The 13,838-nt window shown below is 38.4% G+C and overlaps 1 protein-coding gene across 1 annotated transcript in view; it reads right to left on the bottom strand.

Moving 5' to 3' along the window:
- Nucleotides 1–13,838, bottom strand: part of EP300 (E1A binding protein p300) — a 79,316-nt gene that overhangs the window by 40,002 nt on the left and 25,476 nt on the right. Inside the window, 5 exon segments of the mRNA XM_002927026.4 lie at nt 50–143; nt 7,072–7,317; nt 8,316–8,429; nt 9,058–9,319; nt 10,509–10,685. Of these exon segments, the coding sequence (XP_002927072.2) occupies nt 50–143; nt 7,072–7,317; nt 8,316–8,429; nt 9,058–9,319; nt 10,509–10,685 (893 nt within the window).

The following is a 13,838-nucleotide window of genomic DNA, read 5'->3' as shown; positions in this document are numbered from 1 at the left end:
ACAAGTGTTTAAAATATGATATTGGGCAAACACTGAGAAAAAAACTTACTTTTGAGAATTTATGGCTGAATGCAACATTGAGTCAGAAAGAAGATTCGACGTTTGAACCCCTACACCTCCATTTACTCCCATAGGACTAGCACCTAGGTCAAAACAAACAAAAGGAATATTTTAAATACCAATAGCAAAAAGAACAAACTACAGAAAGAAAAGCTATAAAAGTACTAGAAGAACATATCAAGAATTTTTTGTCCTTTCAAAGACTCAAAACCCAGAAACCATAAGGACAACATTTAGAAACTTGAGTAATAAATAAAATAATGACGATGAGAAAAAAGACAAATGACAAAACAGGAAAAAAAAATACTAGGGCTATTTGGCAAATGCTGACAAAAAAATCCACGCACACGCTTTGACTTAGTATTTCTACTTCTGATATTTTGTCTTATAGGTGTACTCATATACGTACGTATGGATAGACACTGAGTTCAACGATGTTAAAAGGAGCAAAAAACGAGGACCAAAACTGTTTAGGTAACAACTACATATGCATGTTTTCATAAGCACAACTTACGTAAGGACATAAGGAACCTAAGTGTGATGATCCTTGGAGAGGTGGGAATGAAAGATGATGTTGTGGTTAAACATTTGAATACTCCTTCAAACTGGCCTGAACAGTTCTGTGTGCATACATTACCTCTTCAATTAGCAATTTTAATGAATAGTCTATTTCTTTAAAAACAAAAACAGCAATATTCCACTAAACCAGATTTTCATGTGGTTAAAAAAAAAAAGGAAACTTTTTGAATACACAATTCTGTTAATATACCTAAAGGTATTTTAGTTAAAAACAAGGAAGCAAAACTTCCCACTATAATGCAAATAACTGGCTAAATCTATAAACAACATTTAATGAAGAAAATTGCTGGTGCTTTCCTTCACCATGTTTCCTAAATACTTAAGCAGAAATTTGCTTCTGTCAACATCAACCCAGCTCTGAAATGTAGTGGCTGGAAGTGGTCTTTTAAAACAGAATTGTATTGTTCGTAATTCTGTATTTGTCAGTGTAAGCAATTCATGTGTAAATACTCATTTTTAAAGAGAAATTAGGTGCCCATAACATTTATTTGCTTTACTGATGGCAACAGCATGAAGGAGTAAAAGAAAAAGTGATGACACTCCACCAATTTGCTTATTGTTTTCTGATGGCACATGAAAACATAGCAAAACATTCTCTATGAAGTCCCCAGGTCCATTTAATATTCGGCACTGACTCCAAGTTATGGCTCAATCATAACTTGAGAAGGAATACCCTTATATAGGTTAATATTTAAGATCCTAAGAGGGGGCTAAAAAAAAAAGTCCCAAGAGTGAACATTCACTTGAGAATACAAAAATGAAGGAAGCGTAACGATACTGGCACTGCCAGAGATTAAGTCAGAAAGTGGGGAGGGGGAAGGAATCATAATACCTAAAAATCTTCAAGAATATATTTTTATTGGGGCACCTGGGTGGCTCAGCCGGTTAAGGGTCTTTTTTTTTTTTTTTAATTTATTAGGGGGGGACCACTTGTGTGCACACACAAGCAGGGGGAGCAGCGGAGGGAGAGGGAGAAGTAGGCTCCCCGCTGAGCAGGAAGCCTGAAGCAGGCCAATCCCAGGACCCTGAGATCATGACCTGAGCCCAAGGCAGATGCTTAGCCAACTGAGCCACCCAGGTGCCCTAAATCTGACTCATGATATTGGCTCAGGTCATGAACTAGCTCTGTACTGGGCGTGGAGCCTGCTTAAGATTCTCTCTTCCCCTCTCCCTTTCTTTGCCCTCCTTCCCCTCTAAAAATAAAAACATAATATATTTTTGTTTTCTAACCCCTAGGAGGAATCCCATACTAACCTTTATAGAGTACAGGAACTCAGCAGGGACTTTAAGAATGTGGTCAAATACGGTCAAGGAAGTCTTATACAAAGAAGCTCTAATTTAGGGCTCCAGAAGGGATTCCACCTTTCGGCTACAAAATCTCTATAAACTGATGTATGTTAACAGAGATCTTGTAGTTTTGTCTGCTTAACTGCTTCCTCGGCTATACAAACTAGAGCTGCTTCAAAGTAGGGGCCATGCCCCCTTCATATGTGGTTTTTGTTTTTAGCACACAGCGCATCTGAATGAATGCTGTTTCTCATTTATTCAAATGTCCCCAGCAATCAAAGGTACCTGCAATTTTTAACTGAAAATTCCAACATTACAGCCAGTTCTGCCACAGTGGGAGACAAACCTGTAGTCCCAGGTTGTTAAGAGTGACGATGTCTCAGTCTGCTTACAAGCACTAGTACAAAGGTTTGCTTAGGTGCTTCATCGTACCCAGTACTACACACCTCAGGGAAAGATGGTGTGACACAGACCCATAAACACAAATACTACTTTTCTAAAAATCCGACAGCCTTGGAACATAAACTAGCACTTGTGTCTGACAAAGTGTCGTACCAAGAATGTTTAATCTGGATCTAATTACAAGGAAACAATCAGACTAATCCAAATTATAGGACAATCTACAGTGTTCATCAAAAGTCAATGTGTGATGAATAGAGGGGAGATGACTTCTAGATTAAGAGAAACAAATGGCACATAACAAACTGAATGGAGAAAACCCAAATGACTTTGAGGACAACTGGAGAAATTAAAATAAAGACTACATTAGATGACATTGACAGATGTTAAAATTTTGTAGGCATGATAATGGTGTTGTGGTCACGGAGAAGAATATCCTTTTTATTAGGAAATATGCTGAAACAGCAGTCAAATGTCAGGACAGCTCAAAAACATACAGAAACAAAGCAAATGTGGCAAAAATGCTGAGAATAAAGAAATCTAGGTAAAAGGTATGTGTATGGTCTTTACTGGAGTATTACAACTTTTAGGTAAGTTTTGAAAATTCCAAACTAAAATTTAGAAGAAAAAAATGTATTCACAAGGAGGAAAGAAAACATTTAAATACTACCTTTACCTTTAATCGGCAACGATTATGAAGAACTTAGAGTATTTTAAACTGCTGTAAAGGAGGATATGAAAAAATGTTTTTATGTCCCCAATTTTTTTTAAAAAGATTTTATCTATTTATTTGACAGAGAGAGAGACAGCAAGAGAGGGAACACAAGCTGGGGGAGCGGGAGGAGGAGAAGCAGGCTTCCCGCCGAGCAGGGAGCCCAATGCGGGGCTCGACCCCACAGCCCTGGGATTATGACCTGAGCTAAAGGCAGATGCTTAACGACTGAGCCACCCAGGCACCCCTATGTCCCAAATTTTCTGATGTTTTCCCATGGATTTCTGATTATATATCCAATCTGCCCTCTTGGCAGGGTCCCCAACAACACTTTAGGGTTAAAATAATATGGGTGAGACCTGACAGCACTAACCACTTGGGAGTCCCGATCTTGGAAAAACATAAAAGATAAACAGTTTAGGTTGCAGAGTAAATGGAAATATACTCAAGTAAATTGCTTTTGTTTACAAATGCAATAAAGATCTTAAACTTTTGGAGGGCACAACATAGTCCCATTTGTGGATATAGTCTACCATATCAGGTTCAAACCTAAAGTGTCCGAAAATAAAGACCATTAGTGAAAGAAAACAGGAGTGAAAAAAGTCTGGTTTAGTATTTTAAAATCATGAGACATCAAAAAAAATACAGTTAACACTAATTTGAGTATTGAACTGCTCTTTACTCTTTCTGATAATACGGCTCTTAGGCTAAGGCCAAGATGCAACTCCAAAGTCATTATTTCTGATCATAGTAATCCTCAGTCCAAACATTATTCAGAAGCATAAAGTTTTGGTTAAAACTAATAAATTGCTGGGGTTCCTGGGTGGCACAGTTGGTTAAGCATCCAACTCTTGGTTTTGGCTCAGGTCATGATCTCAGGGTTGTGAGACTGAGCCCCACAATGGGCTCCACACTGAGCGCGGAGTCTTAAGATTTCCTCTTCCTCTCCCCATGCTCGCTCTCTCTCCCCTCTCAAATTGAATAAATAAATCTTTAAAACAACTACTAATAAATTAGTTAAGATTTTGATGTGAAGTGAAAAAGAGGTCACATGTTCATAATATGCAATAAAATACTTTCTTAAAACCCTCTTAAAGACTGCAGAGAGGGCTGCCTGTGTGGCTTTGTCAGTTAAGTATCGGACTCTTGATTTCAGCTCAGGTCATGATCTCAGGGTCGTGAGACTGAGCTCCACATCAGGCTCTGCGCTGGGTGTAAAGCCTCACTTAGATTCTCTCTCCCCCTCTCTCTCTCAAAAAGGAAAGAAAAGAATAAGAAAAGACTGTGGAGAAAATTACATGCCCTAATCAGGGGGATTCCATTTTCAGATGCATTTCTTTTATTATCTAAGTTTTAGGGAACACATAAAAACAAAGGGGGCACCCTTCAACATAAACACACAGGACTAATTACTTTTTTTTTTTTTTTAAAGATTTTTATTTATTTGACAGAGATAGCCAGCAAGAGAGGGAACACAAGCAGGGGGAGTGGGAGAGGAAGAAGCAGGCTCCCAGCCTAGGAGCCTGATGTGAGGCTCGATCCCAGATCGCCAGGATCACGCCGAGCCAAAGGCAGATGCTTAACGACTGAGCCACCCAGGCGCCCCATGGACTAATTACATTTAAAAGGGCTTTGGTGTAAAAGAAATAACACTTCATATATAAGCCTTGCTCACCTGGCTTGGGCCTGATGAACAGAAACCATGAGGATGTAACATGCCCAAAAGAAGAGTTTATGTTTTCACACTAGTTCTTAAGATGGGATTGAACACAACAGAAGAAAAATAAATGAGGTATTCCAGAAGTTTTGGCTCATGGTGATAATTACTAATAAGGCACCATTAACTCAACTAACAATAAGTAGATGGAAACTTGATTAATCTTCAATCCTAAAATAAAGACACTGAGAAAAGGGAAAAAGAAATCTCAAGAAGCTAACTTTCAAATGATTCTGTACACATGATACAAGAGGAGACAAAAACAACAAAACTAGGAATTAAACACAGAGATTTGAAAAATTAATGGGAAATAACCAATTACAAAAATGAAAATCCAGGCCAAGCACAGGCAGACAATGCTCTGGCTTGAGATCCTAAAATTCAAGGAAGAGTTAGGGTAACACTTGGATAACATGGGAAAAGGAGAAAAAAGCAATCTAAAGTAAAAAAAAAAAAAAAAGAAGAGGGGGAGATGAGGTCCCCAGATTTTTATTTCTGACCCCTTTCCATGTATTTGAATACACACAGTTTGAAAACTAGCCTGAAAAGGCAGGATTAGCTCTTCATCCCAGTTTCTGGTCTAGTTTTTTCAACTCCTCACTCAATAATTATTTAACAAGTTAGCACTGCTTGTCAAGGAATGATGTACTTTCAAGTTAAAAAGCACAAAAATCAACAAGATTACATTTTTTAAGAGTAGCGTGCCCAATTTTCTTTCCTCATTTAGCATTGAACAATAATGGGCAGAAACTAAAGATTACTACAAATATTAAACCGGAGGATGACAATGGACTTCATAGGGAAAAAACATGGTGGACTATACAGAACCAGACTTCTAGTTTTTTTTTTTTAAGATTTATTTATTTTAAGGGAAGAGACAGACAAACAGCACAAGTGAGAGGGGCAGAGGGATAAGGGAGAAAGAATCTCAAGCAAACTCTGCACTGAGCGCAGAGACTGACTGTGGGGTTCGATCCCAGGACCCAGAGAACATGACATGAGCAGAAACCAAGTGTTGGATGCTTAACTCACTGTGCCACCCAGACGCCCCCAGACTGTTTTTTAGTTACAGAAGAACTCATCACCAAAGACAATTTTAGAATAAAGAGGCAAAGTGTCAAAAGTCACTGACTCACCAGTGGACTTAACTATTTAAACAAAATGGCATAGATGTTCAACTGCTTAAGAGCAAAGGGATACAATCTAAATGCAAATCTCCTTTACTTCACTACACAGAGGAAAAGAAAAATATGCCCCAAATAAGGATACTAGAACACTGCTCACTCTTCCCCTCAGTCATATCATAGGAAGAAGTTAAGTAAACACATACATTCACTAAGCTATTTCAAAAGGCACACTACTTCAGCAAGAATATGGGAATCTGTATTAACAACAGCCACACTCATTTCTACACATTTCAAACCAAAACACAACAATTTCCTTTCCTTTTTTAAGATTTATTTGAGAGAGACAGACAGAAAGCGACAGAGACTGTGAGAGAGAGCACAAGCAGGGAAGAGAGGGAAAAGCAGGCTCCCCCGAGCAGGGAGACCGACACATGACTTGATCCCAGACCCCGGGATCATGACCTGAGCCAAAGACAGACACTTTACCAACTGAGCCACCCAAGTGCCCCCACAACAATTTCTTTGTGTGGTTTAAGATGGGGGGGGGGTGGAGAAGGAAACCTAAATGTCCATGTGTAAAAGATTGTTCTATATGATGTATTACTCTTCAACCATTAAAAAGGATACAATGGGTATGTCAAGTGAAAGATGTCCTAATTGTGTTAAAAAAATAGTTTGTTATAGAATAACACACAAGATCCCATTTCCAGAAATACAAATTCACAAATGCATGAAAGGATTAAGAAGGATATAAATCACCAGCAGCTGCATCTGGTATACTGATTGTGATGAGGCTTTTATACTACAATCTTTAAAAAATTATTTCAAGAATTAATCATGTGGGATGCCTGGGTGGCTCAGTCGGTTAAGTGTCTGCCTTCGGCAGAGGTCATGATCCCAGGGTCCTGGGATCAAGCCCTGCATCATGCTCCCTGCTCAGTGGGGAGCCTGCTTCACCCTCTCCCTGCTGCTCCCCCTGGTTTGTGTGCACTGTCAAATAAATAAATAAAAACTTAAAAAAAAAAAAAAACCTTAAAAAAATTAATCACATAACAAAAAAAATTAAGAGTGGGAAGAGACAGACACACACACATAGACTAAAATAAACTAAGGAGGTAATTCTGCATATTACATGGCATTTACATATATAACCAACATCACATCTGTCACCAGGGAGAACATAAACTTACTCATGTTGCTCATGGGCCGCATGCCTTGGGGAGACTGCCCAGATTGCTGATTCTGCTGGTTCTTTGCTTGCACCTGGGGCTGCGTTGGCATCTGATTTACTTGATAGGGCAGACCAAGAGCTGCATAGGCCCTTTCTATAGAGCTGGGATCAATCTGACTAACAGTGCTTAGGCTAGGGGTAGACTGTTGACCCACACCTAGGGAGCTAGTATTTCCAAGTCCAACTGGTGCTCCAGTCAGAATTGCTAGAGAAGACAAAAAAAAGGGGGGGATTACAACGTTAAAGGTGTAAGAAAAACAGACTAACCCATCATGAATTTAAAAGACACAAAATTATTGTTATGTGATTATGAAACAGCTCAGTGCATGCATCTTGTTTCTCATTATTTCCCTGAAAAAATGTCTAGATGCAAAACTGAATGGTCAAAAGAAGGTCACTGGCATGAAAGGCTTTTGATCCAGAATACCCAAAAGCCTCCCCACAGGCTATATCAGTGTTCCCACCAACAGTGTATGAATGACTCAGAGCCACACAAATACCAACACCAGGGAGCATCATTTCTGCCAACGTGATAGGAGAGAAACAGCACCTTATTTCGTTTCTTAATAGTGAACTTTTTGATATGTCCTCCCTCTGTTAAACTATTTCCTTATCCCAATTTTCTCCTGGATTATTTATGACTTGTTCATTAATTTATGGTACTTAATTTCTTCTTCACATGCTGCACGTATATTTCCAAATTTGTCTTTTCAACCCTAAGTGCTTAATGTTTTGTTTCTAGAGAGGAGGTGTGGTAGCTGCACTTAAATCTTTCTACTTTTACTTTTGTCTTTCTCTAAGAAAACCTCATCATCCCAAGTTTCTAAAAGTAATCTCAAACTTTTTTCCTTTCTCTTCAAATAATTTCAAGTTATCTAAATATTTAGACCACAAGAATAAGAGTAACTTGCCCAATGTCATTGTCTTTTAAGTTTTCATGAATGTAAAAATGAAGCATAAATTCACCGTTTTTATACAGAATGACTATTAACAGTTTCTGGAACTTAGTTTAGGTATTAAGCAGATCAATTCTCATCTCATTAATATGAGGTTAACAGGAGTGAAAACAACCTAGTAGGATAGCACAAAGCAGTTCACAGGAACTTCACATAATCAAGAAGTACTCTAAATTCCACCAAACTGCACTGGTAAGAGTCTAAGAATATTTTCGGTGTAAAAGCTTCAAACGATTTCATCACTTACATTGCTGATTTCTCTTATCTCCAGCATTTTTAAGGGGGAGACACACAGGACAATCATGCCTTGTACAATTCTTCCAGTGTGAAATGATTTGTCGAGAAGATGCACAGTGTGCCACTAAAAAGAAGAAAAATAATTTTTTCAAATGCAGCTTATGCTTTTTTACATTACTATCACCTAACTTACTGATCACTTAACAAGTGCTACAAATGTTAACTCATTTCTTCTTCCTAACATCCCTGTAGGGTAGCTATTAGCACTCACATTTTATAGTTGAGAAGGCAGGCAAAGTCTGGCTAACCAATTTGCATAGTCAGAGTACTCAAAGTGGGATTCAAACTTAAGCAACCTGGCTCCAAAGCCCATATTTTTCACTAAGATGTGCAATCTGCTTTACTCTATATAAACAGATTTCTAATGACTCCATAAATATACAAAATGTACTAAGTTGGGTCACACTGTTTTTAGTATCTGCCTATCTGACAACTAACAAATCCTCAATAATATTTAAAGTGTGCTATGCTGGACCAAATCAAAGTCGATAAGGATCACCACAAAAGGGATATCCTTTAAAATTTCTACCACATCCCTAGATACTGACAAAATGATACTGAATTTTATTCACATCCTAATATGGAGTAAGACATTATCAGTAAAGGAGTTTCAAAATAGAGCAGATCACATTTTCTCTCTTCCCTTGGACTCTGTTAATTGCTGAGCACAGAAACCCTTTGAGCCCACTCACCTTGGCAGGACTTGCCTGACTGGCAGTGTGTCATGTGGTTTAGGACGTTCTTCATTGTGCGACAGTGGGGAAGGTTGCACTGCCTCACTTCCCCGTTAGCCTGCTCCCGGCGCTGGCACTTATGAGCATGTAAAAGAAGAACAAGCTGCTGCTGGATGAGCTTGCGCTTCTCTGGATCAGCTGTATGTGCTCCAGAACCCATCCCTTGGGCCACTGGAGTCACTAGGCCTGGCTGCTGGACTTGTGGGGCCTGCTGTTGACCCTAAAGGATAAAACAACAAAGATACATTTAACATTAAGTGTCACAGTGTGCTCTTTAATAAATACAGACCTAGACATGTTCAATTAAAACCTTTAAGGACCGTCTACCGTGCCACAGGGGATTCCAAGGTAAACAAACAATGGTTCCTACCAAGAAATTCAGTAAGAAAAAAAGTTACATTACCAATATAGTCAAAGTATATACAGTATACAAAGCAAAAATAAAGAGCATGATAAGCTGGGGTGGGAGAGGAAAAGGCAAGGAGTCTGTAGTGAAGAGAATGTCCAAGTCAGGTTTTGAAACACAATTATCAATGAAGAACTCCTTGGGAGACCCAGCAGGGGCCTTTTAGGTGGGTGAAAAATTAGTTTTTGTAATTATGGAAGAAAGCCCCCTTTTTCCCCTAGTGAAAAAAGTAAACATTGCAGAGATGCCTTGTTTTATTCATTCTTATATCTCTACTACTTAAACTACCTGAAATACAGGCAATTCAGTGAATATATGACACACAGCAAAAAAAAAAAAAAAAAAAAGAAAAAAAAATCTGAAAGAGAAGTAGCATTTCTACAGGACATTTTTTGCCAAAGGTGAACACAAACTACTTAACAAATTTACAACTAGAAATCGTTTTACTTTAGAAAAATAGCAAGCAGCAGCTCCTTCTGCCCACGGGTCCTGTCCCCATGCTTTATTAAAATTCCTTTTTGCACCAAAAAAAGGAAGAAAAATAGCAATGTTAGAAGCTTTGAAAGATTTCCCAAAACAAAAATCACTGTTTAAAACAATGTGTAACTTTGAGGGAGGTTATTTTTGTATGGTAATATCAGATACAAATCAGTAGATACGGTCACTGAGAGTCGGAATCCTTTGCCAGAGAGTCCTTCCCAAGATGAGAAATGTTCTACTTTCCTATTCCATAGAAATGCTCACAAGCAGAAGATATGTAATATAGCAGGCCACAAAATTTTCGTTGTAGCAGCCCCACTTGCTCCCATTTGGCCAAGCACCCTTACTGAACAGTACTGTAAGAAACAAAAACCCATGGGAAATGGAAGGAAGGCACAAGCCTCCTCAATCACAGGGTCCATCCATTATCTCCTAGTGTGTATAGCAGACAGCATGAAAGTTTAACAGTTCCTTTGTCAAAACGCCAGTTTAAAGACAAATCTGTAGATAGATTACTACCCACCATGTTGGGCATTCCTCCACCAGGAACTGCCTTTTTGTCCATTGCAAATGGAGATAAGTTATTTGGTAGTACAGACTTTGTCTGAATCTGGAGACCAAGGCCACCGGCTCCAATCTGCTGTCCAGAATTCTGAGTGTATGGTGAACCGTAAGGATTAGGGTTGTTCATCATTCCCATCTAAGAATAAAAACAGACAAGAAATTAAATCTTATTTAATTAAACAGAACATTACCATTCCTTTTCCTTTTCCACTTCCTAATTTATAAAGACAATTTTAAAGGTAGTCCTTTGCTGTTATAAACAGACTATTGAAGTATGTTCATGAAAATACTCATGTTTTCAAGAGTAAGATTTATGGGGGGGTGCCTAGGTGGCTCAGTCAAGTTAAGCAACGCCTTCAGCTCAGGTCATGATCCTGGGGTCCTGGGACAGCGCTCCGAGGTGGGATCCCTGCTTAGCGGGAGTCTGCTTCTCCCTCTGTCTCTGCCCCCCCCCAACATGTGCGCTCTCTCTCTTTCAAATAAATAAATTCTTTAAAAAGAAATTATAAAAAAAGATTAAGATTCAGGGGCTTCAGCTCAGGTAAACCTACAGAGCTTTTTTCTGTAAATATCTGAGATAAATATGTTTTAAAAACTTATAAGCATCTTCATTAAACTGTATCTGCAAATCAAGGTTTGCCATTCATCTTTGCTTGAATGAAGTAGATGCATTTTTATTTAATTTACAAAATATGGCTTAATAAATTAAACTCAATAAACGACCTAATCCCTAAATATGTCAGAGAGTGTGATATGTCAAGAGCATCTGAACGCTTATTTCAGCATTTTGTTCATATGAAAAGTAGAAAACGGATAATTTAGGGGATATGTCCTTTTTCATTTAGGGATACGGTGGCACAGTGATTTTAAAACTTGAAATCTGAATCCCTTAGATAGAACAAGCAAACTTCATTCCTTGCAGTCTTAAACCTAGCTGCTTTATTCATTAAATTACCTGCTTGGCTCCTAAAGTTATGAATTTCTTTGTAACCCCTATAGATTTAAAAAGTAGATTTGTGTCTATATTTATGACAATCTGGAGCGATCATATTGGATAGATATTAATTTAGAGAAAGAATTAATTATTCAGAAGCCAATGTTTTACTGATAGCAATGATGCAACTTACGATCCTATTCTTCCATAGAAGAACCCACCACAAGTGAAACACCACCTATTAAAAACATACAACAAATCTCTCAGAACTGAAACTAAGACTAGTACTACCACCCAATTAAAAAGAGTCATACTAGATTTCTATTCTTCTTAGCCAGATCCAGTTCTATCAGAGGGGCCTTCAAATTCTATCTCTAAAGACACATACACCCCCTAAAACTGTTCCCAGTCCACTGTCACTGTCTTAATTCAAGTCCCTCATCACAGCTTGTGTAGACTGTGTCCAACAGGTTTTCTTGCCTTCTGCTATTCTATTTTCTCCCCAGAGCCTTCATGATGGTCATAAGGCCTGACTATCCACGGTATCCTACTACAGCCTGTGCCCATTAACTTGCAAATCTGAGGAGCAACTTGCTTCTTCAATCTCTAGCATTTGCCTTAAAGATTTTCTTTTTCCCTATAATTAGACAGTGGCATACCCTCCCTTCCTATTTGATTCCTGAAAGATAACCTGTAAAGGAAATAAACTACTAAGTTCACAAAGAGGCAGTCCAATTTTCATTTTCTATTGCTTACTTAGTTGGTACACCACAATTAACAAGCAGCTACAGAGTCTCTACTCATCCTCTAAGATACATTTCAAAAGTGACCATCTCTGTGAAGCATCTATTGTTCTAGACCGCTAAAGAGTTCTTTTCCTACCCTAATAAATGTTTGTGAATTTATAATACAATGTAGATTATAAAATAAAATGCATGCCTCTTCTATCCCCTTAGACCACGCACATTAAGGGAAAGAACCTTAGTTCATTTGTCTTTGTAGCCCCACTGCCCTAATCCTGATAGACAAAAGAGCCCGCTGACTCAGGAAAACAGAAATATGAAAGTCATAAACACATAAACCTCTGTAAATAAAACTGTTCTTTAAATCATATGCAGTATCTATACTCTGAGAATTTATAGAAATATGACATCTTTATCAGTTTAAAGGTTTGCTTGTAATGAAAAATTAAAAAACACTTACAGTTTTCAGATGAGATCAGAGACTAGGAGTTCAGTAACTCAGGGAATAAGCTCGAGGGAAGTGGCAAGGTTTAGGGGAAAGCATACAAGAATGGGGCAGCCTGAATGGGAAGCATCCACAGTAAAAAACTTACTGCTTCAGTCTCCAATAACTGGAATTTCCTAAGTGGATCTGGCCAATAAGATTGTAGGGACGATCAAATACAGAAACAGGCTTAAACACAAGTTCAAGTTTCTTTTGGTAGTTTCAAGTGTGGCTACAAGTGCCATTCCTTCACATGCTTTTAAAGTACGAAAGTACATATATTCATATGTATATGAATATAGTTCATATACATAGGCCTACATCTGAGGGAGTTACAGTTCACTTGACTGTGTTTCCTCTACTAGCATGGAAATTTGTGACAAACATAAAATGAAAGCCATTCTAACACGGAATCTGCAGGACAGACCATAAAAGACCAACAGACAATAAATTAGGCTCTTAGGAGTCCATTATTTATGAAAATAAAACACAGGGATTTGTAAGCTGCCTTGATGTCTCTTAATAAGCACAATATCTCTACTCAAATATATCACAGTATTATCTGGTCCTTCACATTTGTTCACATAAGACACTGCATTACCTGCTTACAATAACTGGGTTTCAACCAGTTCCTGACATTGCTTGTTTTCTCAATTACAATGCATTACCTAGAAACTCCAAAGTGGACTATGGTCTCAAATATAGACTGCACTGATCAGCTGGCAGTAATTCATTCCTGATACTTCTGGTCACTCTGACCAAAAAAGACTCTCAGGCTTTTTTTGGCTTTTCTGTCTTCCTCAGAGTTCTGCTGCCAGTGTTAGACAGACTACAACCAGTCTCTCCATCCCTATCCTGGAGTACCTCCAGTACTCCTCCACCAAATATAACAGGAAGGGAATATACTGTACTTAATTTCGGCTACACTGTAGTTTGTTATTTGATCTTGTTCCCCTTCTCTATATCTCAAGTGATCCTGATGTCCAACTACCCACCACCTACCTGGATCACAAGGATACAGACAACCATCTAAACGGAAAAGGCAGAGGACCAGGAGTCTGACCAGAAAGCCACAACAGTTCTAGGCAACTAAAACAAAAAGTACCTTAGAGGAGTACTTTTTTTTTT

Source organism: Ailuropoda melanoleuca, chromosome 15, assembly GCF_002007445.2.
Source record: "Ailuropoda melanoleuca isolate Jingjing chromosome 15, ASM200744v2, whole genome shotgun sequence".
In the NCBI taxonomy this organism is placed as follows: domain Eukaryota; kingdom Metazoa; phylum Chordata; class Mammalia; order Carnivora; family Ursidae; genus Ailuropoda; species Ailuropoda melanoleuca.
This window is presented reverse-complemented; position numbering and strand designations above follow the sequence as displayed.